Source organism: Mobula hypostoma, chromosome 3, assembly GCF_963921235.1.
Source record: "Mobula hypostoma chromosome 3, sMobHyp1.1, whole genome shotgun sequence".
Classification (NCBI taxonomy): Eukaryota; Metazoa; Chordata; class Chondrichthyes; order Myliobatiformes; family Myliobatidae; genus Mobula; species Mobula hypostoma.
In genome coordinates this window covers 5,201,079-5,218,399 of record NC_086099.1, presented here as the reverse complement: position 1 = coordinate 5,218,399, position 17,321 = coordinate 5,201,079, and the positions used below count along the sequence as shown (strand labels likewise).

Sequence of the window (17,321 nt, the reverse complement as noted above, 5' to 3'; positions counted from 1 at the left end):
TCCCTGGAGTTCAGGAGAATGAAGGGGGATCTCATAGAAACATTCTGATGTTAAAAGGCCTGAACAGATTAGATATAGCAAAGTTATTTCCCATGGCAGGGGAGTCTAGGACCAGAGGGCATGACTTCAGGATTGAAGGATGCCCCATTTAGAACTGAGATGCACAGAAATTACTTTAATCAGACGGTGGTAAATCTGTGGAATTTGTTGCCATGAGCAGCTGTGGAGGCCAAGTCATTGGGTGTATTTAAGGCAAAGATAGATAGATTCTTGATTAGCCAGGACATCAAAGGGTATGGGGAGAAGGGAGGGGAGTGGGGATGAAGAATTGGATCAGCCCATAATTGAATGGTAGAGCAGACTCGATGGGCCAAATGGCCTACTTCTGCTCTTTTTTCTTGTGGCCTAATGAATGGACAAGGGAGTCACATAGGTAGCAATCCCTGCAGAAAGCAGAAAGTATGCAGGGAGGGAAAGATGTGCTTGGTTGTGGGAACCCATTAGAGGTAGCGGAAGTTTCGGAGAATTATGTGCTAGTCGTGGAGGCTGGTGGGGTGGTAGGTGAGGACAAGAGGAAGTTTCTCTCAATTTCTCTGTCTCCGCCGCATCTGCTCTCAGGATGAGGCTTTTCATTCCAGAACAAAGGAGATTCCCTTCCTCCACCATCAACGCTGCCCTCAACTGCATCTCTTCCATTTCATGCACGTCTGCTCTTACCCCAATCTCCCCCCACCTACCAGGGATAGGGTTGCTCTTGTCCTCACCTACCACCACACGTCCAGCACATAATTATCCGAGACTGCTTCACCAAGATCCTCGGTGATGTTTATGCTGAGGAATGTAGAGCTGTTCACCCTCTCAACCCCAGATCCATTGATGTCAATAAGGGTTAGCCTGTCTCCGTTCCTCCTGTAGTTCACAACCAGCAACACTGAGGGAAAGGTTGTTTTCTTGACACCACTGTGTCAGGGGGTGATGACTTCTTCTCTGTAGGCTGCCTCATTATTATTTGAAATTAGGCCAATCAGTGTAGTGTCGTCAGCAAATTTAATTAGCAGATTGGAGCTGTGGGTGGCAACACGGTCACGGGTACACAGAGAGTAATGGAGGGGGCTTAGTACACAGCCCTGAGGGGCTCCTGTGTTGAGGGTCAGAGGGGCAGAGGTGAGGGGGCCCACTCTTACCACCTGCTGCCAATCTGACAGGAAGTCCAGGATCCAGCTACACAAGGCAGGGTGAAGGTCAAGGTCTCTGAGCTTCTTGTCGAGCCTGGAGGGAATTATCGTGTTGAATGCTGAACTGTAATCCAAGAACAGCATTCTCACATAAGCATCCTTCTCCAGATGTGTAAGGACAGTGTGTAGAGCTGTGGCTATTACGTCATCTGTCGATCGGTTGTGTTGGTAGGCGAATTGTAGGGGGTCCAGTGTGGGTGGTAACAAGCTGCAGATGTAGTCCTTGACCAACCTCTCAAAGCATTTGTTTATTATTGAGGTGAGTGTGACAGGACGACAGTCGTTCAGACATGTTACCTTGGTCTTTTTAGGTACAGGAACAATGGTGGATGTTTTGAAGCAGGAGGGCACTCTGCACTGGGAGAGGGAGTGTGAGTTTTTTGCATGGACTGTGCACGCTCTGAGTACCCACTCTGGGATGCTGTCCGGTCCCGCAGCCTTGCGACTGTCCACTGGTCGGAAACACCCGCGTACTTCAGTCTCAGAGATGACCTCTTTGAGGGCTCTCCTCAGGGGCTCAGTGTTGGCAACATCAGATCAAGCATAAAGAAGATTTAGTTCATCTGGGAGAAAGGCAGTGATGTTAGAAACTCCACTACGTTTAGCTTTGAAGTCTGCGATGGTGTGCAGACCTTGGCATAAGCTGCCTATGTTGTTGGTGGAGAGTCTGTACAGATCAGATGGAAGTGTCTCTATCGGTGCTGTAGTGCTCTACAACATTGATAGTTTATGTTTAATTACATTTCTCTTGTGAATGATGCTTATATGATGTTATGTAACTGGGTTGTGGCTGCAGTTAAGTTTTTTTCATTGCACCCAACAATAAACTTGACTTTGCCTTTGAACCTTTATGGGTAGAGTAGAAGACCATAAAGACATACTGCTAACTCTCCATCTCAGCCCTACGTAGCCTTCCCCCTATTCTGAAACCACAAAGCCTGGTTCTAGACTCACCAGTCAGGGGGAACTTTAGGAGAATGTAAAGTTTCAATGAAATCTGCTTTTATTTTTCCCAAAATCTAGAATATCCAGGTCTCTCTCCTCATACAAAAACCTGTCAAACTAGTCTACAGAATCTTTACTACACACCCTTGTTGGCAAATATGTTCTCCTTTAGGCAAAGATCAAAAGCATATACAATATTCTAGATTCAGAGCAAGGCATTTTTTCTTGTACTCCAACCCTCTCATAATAAAGGTCAACATATCATTTGCCTGTTGTACCTGCATGCTGGTTTCAGCAAGCTCAGGTAAAACACAAGCAGATGTTCAATCTCTCACTATTTAATAAAATGCTCTGATTTTCTCTTTGATGCACCAAAGTGGATAAGTTTACATTTTTTCCACATCACATTCCATTGGTAACTTTCAATTTCTTGGCGTTAACCTATCAGAGGATATGTGCTGAGGCCGGCACGCAGGTGCCACGACAGCGCCTCTTACTTAGAAGTTGTGCATGGATTTGCATGTCACCAAAAACGTGGACAAACTTCTATATATGCACAGTGGTGTGCATTGTAACTGGTTGCATCATGGCCTGTTATGGAAATACCAATGCCCAAGAACAGAGAAGCCTACAGAGAGTGTTGGATACAGCCCAGTCTATCACAGGCAAAGCCCTGCCCACCACATCTACATGGCAGCACTGCCACAAGAAAGCAGCATCCACCATCAAGGACCCCCACCATCCAGGTCACGCTTTCTTCTCCCTACTACCATTGGACAGGAGGTACAGGAGCCTTAGGACCCACACCACCAGGCTCAGTAAAAGTTATTACCTTTCAACCTACGGGCTTCTGAACCGGCCTGAGGAACTTCACTTAACTAAACCCTGAACTGATCTATGACTTACAGACTCACTTTTACAGACTCCTTACATCTCACGTTCTCAGTGTTATTTTTTATTTGCAGAATTTCCCACAGCATATGGACTCACTTTCAAGGATTCTTCATGTCATGTTCTCAGTATTTACTGTGTACTTATTTATTATTACTATTTCCTTTTTTTTTTGCTTTCTTTTTGTATTTGCAGTCTGTTGTCTTTTGCACACTGGTTGTCCACTCTGTTGGCGCGGTCTTCTATAGATTCTATTACGGTTGTTGGATTTACTGAGTATGCCCGCAAGAAATTGAATCACAGGGTTGTATATGGTGACACACATGTACTTTTATAATAAATTTACTTTGACTTTGATCTGTCACTTACTCTGCTCGACTACAGTACTTCCCCTTACGTCCTCCTCCCTACTCACAGTCGCATGTAGTTTTGTACCATAAAGAAACTTCGAAATACAACACTTAGCTGTAGCTCAAGTACAATTCACAACTTGAGAGTAATCAGATTTAATCAGACACTGCTTTCTGCCTAACAAACACATTACCCCCGTCCATGAGCTCTAATCTTGTTGACCAATCTTCTCTGTGGGACATCAGCCTTTCCAAAATCCAAATATAGTACATCCATCTGGTACCCCCCACATCATGAAATTGCATTGAAAACTTTTCTAAACTTCTGAACTTGCTGAAACCTGCTTCATTCTATTCAGTTCTTTCATTTTATTTATTTATTTAGCGATGTATGTCGCATCCGGAGTTTCACCGGTTAGCGGACTATTACCCTCCACGCCTCTTTGACGTAGTGGGGAACCACGTACGAGGCAAGTTACAGCAGTGGTTTGCCATTGCCTTCTGCTGGGTGAGTTTCCAAAGAGATCATACAGCAGACTAATTCGGTTTTCATGATGTGTTCTAGATCTAGCTGATCTTTTTTTGCTACTAGTACTGGGCTATTTTCGAATTGGGCAGCCTGCACGTAACGAACACTGAGCTGAACTGAAATATGCGTTATGCGTTATTTAGTCTGGGTTTAAAAATTTTTTTTGTTGCAAGTTGTGCATTTATTGCATGTAGATGGGAGGGGTTGTGATGTTTTTCTTTGATGAGGTTGCTTCCATGGTTCCATCGACTTCTCTAACTTCCGCTAAGGCCCCACCTCCCCCTCATACCCCATCTGTTACTTATTTTTATGCACACATTCTTTCTCTCACTCTCCTTTTTCTCCCTCTGTCCCTCTGAATATACCCCTTGCCCATCCTCTGGGTCCCCCCCCCCCTTGTCTTTCTTCCCGGACCTCCTGCCCATGATCCTCTCGTATCCCCTTTTGCCTATCACCTGTCCAGCTCTCGGCTCTATCCCTCCCCCTCCTGTCTTCTCCCATCATTTTAGATCTCCCCCTCCCCCTCCAACTTTCAAATCCCTTACTCACTCTTCCTTCAGTTAGTACTGACGAAGGGTCTCGGCCTGAAACGTTGACTGCACCTCTTCCTACAGATGCTGCCTGGCCTGCTGCGTTCACCAGCAACCTTGATGTGTGTTGCTTGAATTTCCAGCATCTGCAGAATTCCTGTTGTTTGCTTCCATGGTTGTTTTTTCTCTTGGCCCTCGGTGGGGAAGATAAACTTCAGGATTGTATACTACAGACTTTGAAGCAGGACCATCTGGCTTGACGAGCCAATAGACTTACTAACCAGTACATCTTTGGAATGTGGGAGGAAACTGGAGCACCCAGAGGAAACCCACACAGTCAGAGGGAGAATGTACAAATTCTTTACAGATGGTGCCAGAACTGAATTCTGACCTTTGATGCACCAAACTGTAATTGCATTGTGCCAACCACTATGTTATCAAGGTCAGAAAGTTCTAAAAATAAAGGACACATCCTCTACTGAGAGTCAATGTAGTGACCGAGAAAATGATGACTGTCCTTGCTCTTCCCTTGGTGCACTTATTAAAAATATGTAATTTCTTATTGTACTTCATAGTAATTTTATGTATTGCCCTGTGCTGCTGCAACAAGATTTCATAACATTACGTCAGTGATAATAGACCTGATTCTAATTCTGTTTTTAAAAAAAAACAACACAGTGAAACTGTGACCCAGAAACAGAAATACTTCAGAATTCCCTACAAGATCCATCAATTAATGAACAAATGCCCATTTATTTTTTAATCAATTTTTCCTGACAGATTTCAAGGCAGAAACTAAAGTTTCGTGAGTACCATGGGAGACTTTCATCACTGGGTACTCTTCCCAGCTGGATGACAAATGGCATGCATTCTTGACGTCTATTTCAGTACAATCTGATTAGGAAGCTGATCCCATTCTATGAGATTACTACAAGAATTCAAATCATTTTTCTCATCTCTCAACACTACTTACAGTCAGAAGAAAAGCCTCGAGTTATTGATGTCTGTTTCAGATAAAGTTAAATACCACGGCTGCCTGGCACCAAACTGAATTCCAAGCACGCCCAATGTTGTTACACTCTTCTCACAGTGTCTTCATAGTAGATGTGAAAAGGCAAGGCACCAAAGCATTTGTTTCCTCCTCAAATTACTTCCCTTCTCCTCCCAAAATACGGCTTCATGGATGCTAAACGCAAATCTGGGCAGGAAGTTTCCAGAGCCAATTTTCTAGGGTTGTGCAGTTCCAGCCCAGACTCCTACCATTAACCAAGGGATCCTTGGACCTCAGGCGGGACCCCTGTTCTAAGTCTAAACCTATCCGATTCATGGACACGTCCAGATGTTCCTTAAATGTCTCTCTACTCGCTTTATACTGATGACTGTGAGGCTAAGTACAGCTCCATTGCCACATTCAAGTTCACTGACGACAGTACTGTTGTAGGCCGAATCAAGAGTGGCGACAACCAGCATCTAGGAGGGAGAGTGAAAATCTGGCCGAGTGGTACCAGCACAGCACTCTCTCACTCAACATCAGCAAAACCAAACAGGCAGCCCCCATTAGGGGGTTGGAGGTGGAGAGGGTCATTAACTTTAAATTTCGTGGCATTTCAGAGGATCTGCCCTGGGTCCATCACCCTCAGGACAATTTTCCCAGTTGATCTAAATCTCAACATGACGAACAACAAGGTGCTCAGCTCCAACACCTGTGGTATAGCACAGCTTACAGGTCTCCACTCTGAAAACCACCCTCCACCACAACACTCCGGTTCCTACCGTCAAGCTAACTTCGATTTCAATTAACTAGCTCACAATGGATCCCATGTGATCCTACCTTCCAGACCAGTCCACCATGTGGAATCTCGTCAAGAGCCTTGCTAAACTTCATGTAGACAATCTCTGCTGCCTTACTCCCGTCAATCCTCTTGATCAACTCAAAAAACATCAAATTCATGACTTCCTTAAGCACAAAGACGTGATGACTCTATGAGACATGAGACACAGAATCAGAATTAGGCCATTCAGCCCGTTGAGTCTGCACCATCATTTCTCTCAACCCAATTCTCCTGCTATCTCCTCTTGCCGTAGCCTTTGACTTGTTTCCTAATCAAGAACCTATCAACCTCCAAATCATAGACCCTCAGACTCCCTAATTATAGAACACTACAGCACAGAAACAGGCCCTTTGGCCCATCTAGTCTGTGCTGAACTATTATTCTGCCTAGTCCCATTGACCTGCACCCAGATCATAACCCTCCATACCCCTACCATCCACATATCTATCCAAACTTCTCTTCAATGTTGAAATCAAACCCACGTCCACCACTTCCACACAATTACTGCCCCCTGAGTGAACAAACTCCCCGTTAGGTTGCCTTAAATAATTCACCTTTCACCCTTAACCTATAACCACTAACTCACTTTAAAATCTCGGGCTCAGTCGGCACAAGTGTGACCTCAAGCCTGCTGGATATCTCCACTGGCCCTGCTTTCGGAACCCCTTCCTACCACTGAACACAAAATACTCTGCAGATGCTGGGGTCAAAGCAACACTCACAACACGCTGGAGGAACTCAGCAGGTCGGGCAGCATCCGTGGAAACAGTGAGTCAACGTTTTGGGCCGAGACCCTTCGTCAGGACTGAAGAGGGAAGGGGCAGAGGCCCTATAAAGAAGGTGGGGGGAGGGTGGGAAGGAGAAGGCTGGTAGGTTCCAGGTGAAAAACCAGTAAGGGGAAAGATAAAGGGGTGGGGGAGGGGAAGCAGGGAGGTGATAGACAGGAAAGGTGAAGAAGGAATAGGGGAAAACACAATGGGTAGTAGAAGGAGGCGGAACCATGAGGGAGGTGATAGGCAGCTGGGAGGGGGCAGAGTGAAATAGGTATAGAGGAAGGGAGGGGGAGGGAATTGGACCTGACGAAGGGTTCCAGCCCGAAACGTCGACTCATCATTTCCACGGATGCTGCCCGACCTGCAGAGTTCCTCCAGCGTGTTGTGAGTGTTCCCTTCCTACCATTGACATTAGGTTCACCAGCTTGTCCTTGGAGCTCTTCTGACATAAAGCTATAACATTAGCCAGCATTCAGGCCTTTAATAACCTCATTGTTTGATAACAATGATACCAGAGTCTCTATAGTATCTTTCCATACTTGCTTGCTTTTGATCTGCCCCAGGGATAAGTCCACCATTCTGAGCCTCAAGACCACCGCCACCTCTTCTTGGATTTAAATCAACCCCTCAGTGCGGCTGGAGGACAGTCTTCTCCTTTCATGTAAATCCGATCTCAGGATTCAAAATTATTCCAGTACACAAGTGTAAGGGAGAACAAAATAACTGTTACTCCAGATCCAATGCACCAGACAAAAAAAAGTAAGATAAATAACACAATAATAAAAACACAAAAAAAAAATAACACATAAGATAACTTATATACATAGATGGATTGTATATTCATAAAGTGACACTAGGCACAGGAGTGTCTGTACATAAGGTGACTGAAAGGAAATGATAAAGTAGTGGTGGTTGGGCTGTGGAGAGGTGGGTTAGTGGGTGGAGGTGTTGATCAGCCTTACTGATTGGGAATAGTAACTGTTTTTGAGTCTGGTGGTCCTGGTGTGGATGTTACATCACCTCCTCCCTGATGGGAGTGGGGCAAACAGTCCATGAGCAGGAGGGGTGGGATCCTTCATGATGTTTCTGGCCCTTTTCTATATAGACACACAGTATGTCTGTAATCTCAAAGCTGCCCCACCATTTCACACGTTACAATAAAAACATTCTTTTAACTTGCTTTTTTTGACTATTCTTCTTTATATGTTACTTATTTTCTTTTTACTTGATACCCAATATCCAGTTGCTACTTTGATTAGCATTTCCTCGAAGCGACTGGGCACAAGTATCTGTACTCAATAGGACATTTACCTGATTTGTTTGTTTGCAGGAGTTCTTCTCTTTCGGAGATGGCCAGTGTACGCCTAGCGTGTCGGTGAAATCCTCATTCCACTGCAGAGAAAACACAGCACAATTCAAAATAAGACTCTATGAGGATGAACTTTTTCCTTAGGATAGGTGTAGTCAGCAAAGTTCAGCATTCCCTCTGTTGGATTGGACTGTTTAATTCTTAGATTAGACTGTTTGTTAATTTCTTTGCAGTTTAAGGTCTAATTGTCTGTTTGTATTTCATGTAACTACTTATATACATGTAACTACTTAGTATGTTTCCTATTAGTCACAGTATGTATATGTAGCTATTTAGTACATCCCCTAATGATTATACTTGTGTGATTCCGGAAAGCTCTGGAGACTTCTCTTGCTATTGCATTATTTGAAAAAGAACTTTCTGGTTGGTTGACACTTATCTACAAAGCTGAATGGAATTTTTCTCATCTATGTAGGTGCAAGAACAGCTATTCCACATTGGGCACCATCTATTGTCTTTTGACTTTCCCTCTCTTCAATTAGTAGGCCTCTATCATTGTCTGTTTTCAACTCTCTCATTGTTCTATTAACACTAAATAAAATAATCATGAAGCAATAAGTCTTGTGCCTCTTTCCTGACTTCTGAAATAACCTTGGATTTAAAAACTTCAGAATCCAACACCTTCCTTTCCAGTCCTGATGAATGGTCTCAGCCTGAAACGTCGACTATTTATTCCTCTCCACAGAAGCTGCCTGACTTGCTGAGTTCTTCAAACACTTTGTGTGTGTTGCTCTAGATTTCCAGCATCTGCAGCATCTCTTATGGTTAAAAATGGAGCCACCTCCAGCAGAATTTGAGAAGGACTGCTTTGAGGACAAAGTATTTTGCTTGAGGTCTCAGGTTTTGACGAGTGAAGATGAGTGATGACAAGGTATAAGACCGCAAGATATAAGAGCAGAATTAGGCCATATGGTCCACTGAGTCTGCTGCACCATTTCATCACGGCTAATCAATTTTCCCCTCCAAGTCCGAATCTCCTACCTTCTCTCCTAATCCCTTCATGCCCTGACCAATCAAAAATGCATCAGCCTCTGCCTTAAATATACACAAATACTTAGTTTCTATAGCTGCCTGTGGCAGAGAGTTCCACAGATTCACCACTTTCAGGCTAAAGAAATTTCTCCTCATCTCAGTTCTAAAAGGGCACCCCTTTATTCTGAGGATGTGTCCTCTGGTCTTAGATTCTTCCACCATAGGAAACATCCTCTCCACATCCAGTCGATCAAGGCCTTTCACTATTCGATAGGTTTCAATGAAATTACACTCATTCTTCTAGTGAATACAGGCCCAGAGCCATCTAACGGTCTTCATGTGACAAACCATTCAATCCTGGAATCATGTTCGTGAACCTCCTTTGAACTCTCCCCAGTTTCAGCACATCCTTTCATAAATAAGGGGCGCAAAACTGCTCACATACTCCGTGAGGCCTCACTAGCGCTTTATAAAGTCTCAATACTACATCCTTGCTTTTATATTCCAACCTCATGTGTGGCACCTTGTCAACGGCCTCTTGATCATCCAAGTTCACAACATCAACTGATTCTCCTTTGTCCATCCTGCTTGTTACTTCTTCAAAAAATTCCAACAGATTTATCAGGCAAGATTTTGCTTTGAGGAGACCATGCTGACTGCAGCCTTTGTTCTCATGTACCTCCAAGTACCCTGACACCTCATCCTTAATAATCAGCTCCAACATCTTCCCAACCACTGAGGTCAGACTAACTGGCTATAGTTTCCTTTCTTCTACCTCTCCCCCTAAATGAAGAGTGGAATAACATTTCCAATTTTCCAGTCTTCTGGATTCATTCTAGAAACTAGTGATTCTTGAAAAATCATTACTAATGCCTCCATGATCTCTTCAGCCACCTCTTTCAGAACCCTGGGGTGTACACCATCTGGTCCAGGTGACTTATCTACCTTCAAAACTTTCAGTTTCCCAAGAATCTTCTCCCTAGTAATGGTAACTTCATACACTTCATTACCCCTGACACCTGGAACTTCCAACCTACTGCTAGTGTGTTCCACAGTGAAGACTGATGCAAAATACTTAATCAGTTCATCTGCCATTCTTTGTCCCCATTACTACTTCTCCAGCATAATTTTCCTGTGGGCCAATATCCACTCTCGCTTCTCTTTTACTCTTCATGTATCTGAAGAAACTAATTGGTATTCTCGAATATTATTGGTTGGCTTACTTTTGTGTTCCATCTTTACCTTCTTCATGACTTTTTTAAGTTGCCTTCTGTTGGTTTTTAAAAGCTTTTCAATCCTCTAACTTCCCACTAATTTTTGCTCTATTATATGACCTCCCATTAGCTTTTATGTTGGCTTTGACTTGTCTTGTTAGTCACGGTTTTGTCATCTTGTCTTTAAAAAAACAGTATTTCCTCCTCTTTATGATGTATATATCCTGTGCCTTCTGAATTTCTTCCAGTAAATTCCAGCCACTGCTGCTCTGCTGTCATCCCTGCCAGTGTTCTTTTCCAATCAGTTCTGGCCAACTCCTCTCCAATGCCTCTGTAATTCCCTTTACTCCACTGTAATGCTGATACATCTGACTTTAGCTTCTCCTTCTCAAATTCAGGGAGAAGTCGATCATACTATAATCACTTGTCCCTAAGGCTTCTTTTACCTTCAGCTCTCAAATCAATTCTGGTTTATTGCACAAAACTCAAGCCAAAATAGCTGACCCTCTAGTGAGCCTAACCACAAGCTGTTCTAAAAAGCCATCTGGTAGGCACTCTAGAAATTCCTCCTCCTGGAATCCAGCACCAGGCTGATTTACCTGCCTGTTGAAATCCCCCATGACTATTGTAACATTGCCCTTTTGTCATGCATTTTCTATCTCCCATTGTAATTAGTAGACCACGTCCTTACTACTGTTTGGGGGTCTGTATACAACTCCGATCAAGGTCTTTTTACCCTTGCAGTTCCTTAGCTTTATCCACAACGATTCAACACCTTCTGACCCTATGTCACCTCTTTCTAATGATTTGATTCATTTTTTTCCCCCCAACAGAGCAATACCACCCCCTCTGCCTTCCTGCCTGTCCTTTCGATACAATGTGTATCCTTGGACATTAAGCTCCCAGCTCTCATCTTTAAGCCAGGATTCCGTGATATCTACAACATCATACTTGCCAATCTGTAACTGTGCAGCAAGTTCATCTACCTTATTCACTCTGTTCTGCTACATGTGACAATTATAAACCAGGAATCCTTGGTGATCAGTGAGGTGTCCTTAAGCTAGGTCTCCTGTTGTCAGTCATTTACAAGACCATAAGACACAAGAGCAGATTAGGCTATTTGGCCCATCAAGTCTGCTTTGTCATTTTATCATGGCTGATTTACTATCCCTCTCAACCCCATTCTCCTGTCTTCTCCCTGTCACCTTTGATGTCCTGCTTTAAATATACCCAAAGACTTGGCCTCCACAGACGCCTGTGCCAATGAATTCCACAGATTCACTACCCTCTGGCTAAAGAAATTCCTCTTCATCTCTGTTATCAATATATGTAATGTTGGATTTGTTCAGGCTAATTTTGATGTTATTTTAGAAGTGTTTCCTTTGCCCACCAGGGGCTCTCTGAGCTTGCGTCACTTGGGAGGGCAGGATGTGCTGGGATCGTCCAGTACACTGGTGTTAGTTAGTGCCTCTGACCTCCCAGCTGATTCTCAAAATTGATGGCGTGGTGGACAATGAAGAAAGTTGCTCCAGGATTTAGATCAACTGGGGAAGTGGGTCAGGGAATAACATCTGAAATTTAATTCAGACAAGCTGAAGTACTGGAGTCTGGGTGTTAAACCAGGGAAGGACAAACACAGTGAATGAAGAATCTCATCGAACAGTGAGACCAAGGCGTACAAGTAAAAGTTCCTTCAAGGTGTTGACAAGGTGGTGGGGGAGGATGAGGCATGCTTGCCTTTGTCAGATAGGCCAGTGAGTTTGAACAGTGCAGGATGCTGGTGAGACCGTACATGGAATACTGCGTACACTTCTGGTTGCCTAGCAACAGGAAGGAAGTGATCAGGTGGAGAGGCGTGCCAGAAAGATTCACAATGACGTTGCCTGGACTGGAAGACGAATTATACAAGGGGAGACAGGAAGGGTTGGGACAGTTTTCCCTGCAGTGAAGGAGACCGAAGGGTGAATTTATTAGTGTTTGACAGGAATAATAAATGAGCCATGGTGAAATACCAGAGCACATCCGATTGGCTGAGTGGCCTAATTCTGCTCCTATTGCATTATGGTCTCATGAGAGGCACAGATAAAATGGACTGTCCATCTTTTCCGGGCCTGTTTTGCCGTTGTTGTTTTGTCACTTGGCAAGTTCTGATTGTTGTGTTCTGGCTGTTCTGCTGAAGGTGGTGGGCGTGCCACACGGGAGCCAGAATGTGTGGCGAGACTTGCAGGCTGCCCCCCAGCATATCCCCGGGTGTGTCAGTCTTAATGCAAACGACACAGTTCACTGCATGTTGCCATGTACACCTGACCAATAAATCTGATCCTGACTGCGAGTGTGAATGTGAAGGTAGAAGGGAACTACGGAGTGTTGACTTAAGGTGAAGGGGGGAAGATTTAAACTGAGAGGTATCTTTTTCCACACAGAGGTGGGCAGGTACATGGAACAAGCTGCCAGAAGCCGATACAATGACAACACATACAAAATTGCTGGAGGAACTCAGCAGGTCAGGCAGCATCCATGGAGGTGAATACATAGTCAATGTTTCAGATCAAGACCCTTCACAGGACTGGAAGGGAAAGGGGGGGGCGCGGGGAGAGAAGGAGTACAAGCTGGGTAAAACCAGGTGAGGGGGAAGGCGGCTGGGTGGGGTAGAAGCAAGACGCTGGGAGGGGACGGGTGGAAGAGGTAAAGGACTGAAGAAGAAGGAATCTGATGGGGGTTGATAGTGGACTATCTGAGAAAGGGAAGGAGAAGGGAATCAGGGAGAGGTGATGAGAAGAGAAGGAGTAAGAGGAGAGCCAGAACAGGAAAAGTGAAGGTTGGGGAGGAAATATAACAACTCTTGAAAAGCACTTGTACAGGACCTGAATAAGAAAGGTTTGGAGGGATATGGGTCAAAGACAAGCAAATTGGATCAGCTCAAGAAGAAATCTTGGTCACCACTGATGAGTTGGTTTAAAGAGCCTATTTCTATGCTCTGTAACACTCACTCTATGACAAGGCATTTTTCTCCCCAGTTATCCAGAGTATTGATAAACAGGGAACAGGCCTGCTCTAACAGAACCACAGTAACCTAGCTGAGCAGCCATCACGTACCTGTGAGTTTGGTGGTGTCTTTTCACCATCTACATCATTTTCTGGTCTGTCTGTGAGCAACCCCTGAACCTGGTATTCGAGGACGTAGCTATCAATGAACCTTTCCAGCTCCTCTATTTCCTGAGATCGGTTACTTCCAGCTTCCGAGGAAGCTGAGGCCACTGAGGAATTCTCCATGCTCGTCTACTGTTACGTATCTGTGGAAAGAATAAATTGATCATTTAAATAATCAAGTCAAGACAAGTCACTTTTTATTGTTATTTCAACCATAAATGCTGGTACAGAACATAGTAAAAATGAGACAACGTTTTTCAGGACCATGGTGCTACATGAAACAATACAAAAACTACACTGAACTACGTAAGAAAAAACACAAAAACTACACTAGACTACAGACCTATCCAGGACTGCATAAAGTGCACAAAACAGTGCAGGCACTACAATAAATAATAATAAATAATAAACAAGACAGTAGGCACAGTAGAGGGCAGTAGGTTGGTGTCAAGCCAGGCTCTGGGTATTGAGGAGTCTGATAGCTTGGGGGAAGAAACTGGAACATAGTCTGGTCATGAGAGCCCGAATGCTTTGGTGCCTTTTGCCAGATGGCGGGAGGGAGAAGAGTTTGTATGAGGGGTATATGTTCACATATCCTGCCAACCAAAACTGGGGAAATAAGATTCAGTTCTGGAAACATCAAATTATTGCAAAAGCCCATGGTTTGACCCATATTTTCCCACTAGAAAACAATGCTGCCATCATTACAGATTCTACAAGGCTGTGGTGGCCAGTGCTATCATGTTTGCTGTTGTGTGCTGGGGCAGCAGGCTGAGGGTGGCAGACACCAACAGAATCAACAAACTCATTCGTAAGGCCAGTGATGTTGTAGGGATGAAACTGGACTCTCTGACGGTGGTGTCTGAAAAGGGGATGCTGTCCAAGTTGCATGCCATCTTGGACAATGTCTCCCATCCACTACATGATGTACTGGGTGGGCACAGGAGTACATTCAGCCAGAGACTCATTCCACCGAGATGCAGCACAGAGTGTCATAGGAAGTCATTCCTGCCTGTGGCCATCAAACTTTACAACTCCTCCCTTGGAGGGTCAGACACCCTGAGCCAATAGGCTGGTCCTGGACTTATTTCATAATTTACTGGCATAATTTACATATTACTATTTAATTATTTATAGTTTTATTACTATTTATTTATGGTGCAACTGTAACGAAAACCAATTTCCCTCGGGATCAATAAAGTATGACTATGACTATTACCCTGTCTGATGTACACATAAGCCCAGACTCACAATATGATCAGCTTTTAGATGAACTGCAGTAATGGGGAGAAAGCAGGAGAATGGGGTTGAGGGGGAGAATGAATCAGCCATGATGAGTAATCATGGAGCAGACTCAATGGGCTGAATGGCCTAATACTGCTCCTATGTCTTATGGTCTTAAGGGCAATGAGGGAGAGGCAATAAAAACCAACATCCTGAACAAGTAACGAATAAATATAAATAGTTAACAGTTCATCTTTTGTGGCAAGTGCTAAATGCACAGTGTACTGGCATCAAATCACACTTCTGAAATCTGAGTACATGAACTTCAATGTAACCACATTTCCCTTTTTAGTCATAATATTCCCGAACATTCTACCACTTCTGCTATAGGTCCTGCCCTTATTAGACGCCTTAAATGCATCACCCCATGTTCATCAGGATTAAATTTTATTGTCCTGCCTAAAGATTTCTACTCTCTCAAAACATTCTGTAAATTAGGTCCCTTAATAGTGCAATTCCAAATGCAGAACAGTAGGGGGAGTATGTCAACATTAAATACGCAATAATACAGGAATACAAGACCACAACACCATAGGAGCAGGGTTTCGGCCCAAAACGTTGACTGTTTATTCATTTCCATTGATGCTGCCTGGCCTGAGTCTCTTCAGCATTTTGTGTGTGTTGCTTGGATTTCGAACATCTACAGATTCTCTCGTTAGCAATAGGCCATTCTGCCCATCAACCCAAGTCTGCCATTCCATCATAAATGGCCATTGAAGTCAACAGACAAAATGCTGGAGGAACTCAGCAGGTCAGGCAGCATCTATGGAAACGAATAAACAGTCAATGTTTCAGGCTGAGACCCTTCATCAGGACTGGCAACTCCATCTTCAATACTGTGCAACTTCCTATCAAATTTTTATTGACTGTCAGAATCAGGGTTAAATATCACTGGCATGTGCCATGGAATTTGTTGTTTACCAGCAGCAGTACATTGCAATGCACAATACTAAAAGAAACTATAAATTACAGTAAGTATATATTTAAACAATTATGTAGTGCAAAATGAGTGCAAACAAGTAGTGAGGTAGTGTCCATGGGTTCATTGTCCACTCAGAAGGCTGATGATGGAGGTGAAGAAGATGCTCCTGAAACATTGAGTGCATCTTCAGGCTCCTGTATCTCCTCCTTGAAGGAGGCAATCAGATGAGGGTGGGTCCTGGGTGATGGGGGTCCTAATGACGGATGCTGCTGCCTTTTTGAGGCATCACCTTGTGATAGTGCCCTCGATGCTGGGGAGGTTAGGGTCCATGATGAAACTTCCTGGGTTTACAACATTCCGCAGCCTTTTGTGATCCCGTGCCCTTCCATACCAAACAGTGATGCAACCAGTTAGATTGTTGTCCCCTGTACATCTGTAGAAATCTGCAAGAGTCTTTGGTGTCAATATCAATTCTCCTCAAACGGTTGTGTCTTCTTGGTAATTGCATCAATATATTGGGCCCGGGAAGAGGTTCTGTCAAAAATAGTTGTATCACTGACAAATTCATAGATAACATTTGAGTTGTGCCTAGCCACAGTCATGAGTGTAGAGAGTGAGAGCAAAGTCGTGGGCTAAGCACGCATCCTTGCGGTGTGCCAGTGCTGATCATTAGTGAGGAGGAGGTGGTATTTCCGATCTGCACTAACTGTGGTCTCCCGGTGAAGAAGACGAGGATCCAGTTGTAGAGGGAGGTGCAGAGGCCCAGGTTTTGGAGCTTGTTGATTAGTATGGAGGCTATAATGACGTTGAACACTGAGCTGTAATCACCAAAAAGCAGCCTCATGTAGGTTTTGTACATCTGATCGATTTTAATTGACTGTGCTAGAAAGATGGCCACTTCCAGGATTTTCACATCAGGAATATGGGGACGATATCACATGTCGGGAAACCAGGACCCAATTCTTTTCAGGAATAGACATTGCAACAATGAATTGGTCTTGTTCTCCTGGGACCCACCCACCCTGACACCAAACTTCTAACCAGGATACAGTATGATTATTAAGTTTGCAAATGTTGCTGATGGAGATTGAGGAGATTTGGTTTGGCATCAAATACTCCAGCAAGTTTCTGCAGATGTACAGTGGAGAGAACTCTGACTGGCTGCACCATTGTCTGTCACGAAGGTACACTCAGCCAGCTCCATCCCACTATTGGGAACATCTTCAAACGCATTTCCATCATGAAGGACCCTCACCATGCACGACATATCCTCTTCTCATCACTACCATCAGGGAGGAGGTACATGAGAGCCTGAAAACATAGAC

The 17,321-nt window shown here is 44.1% G+C and overlaps 1 protein-coding gene across 4 annotated transcripts in view; it reads right to left on the bottom strand.

The window, feature by feature from the left end:
- The window catches only part of ctif (CBP80/20-dependent translation initiation factor), a 233,910-nt gene that overhangs the window by 142,575 nt on the left and 74,014 nt on the right, over window positions 1–17,321 (bottom strand). For all 4 annotated transcript variants that reach the window (XM_063042593.1, XM_063042592.1, XM_063042594.1 and 1 more), the window contains 2 exons: window positions 13,737–13,933; window positions 8,397–8,477 (listed from right to left, as the gene is read on the bottom strand). In XM_063042593.1, coding sequence (XP_062898663.1) covers window positions 8,397–8,477; window positions 13,737–13,913 — 258 coding nt within the window. In that variant the 5' untranslated portion in view covers window positions 13,914–13,933. The remainder of the gene's footprint in view (window positions 1–8,396; window positions 8,478–13,736; window positions 13,934–17,321) is intronic.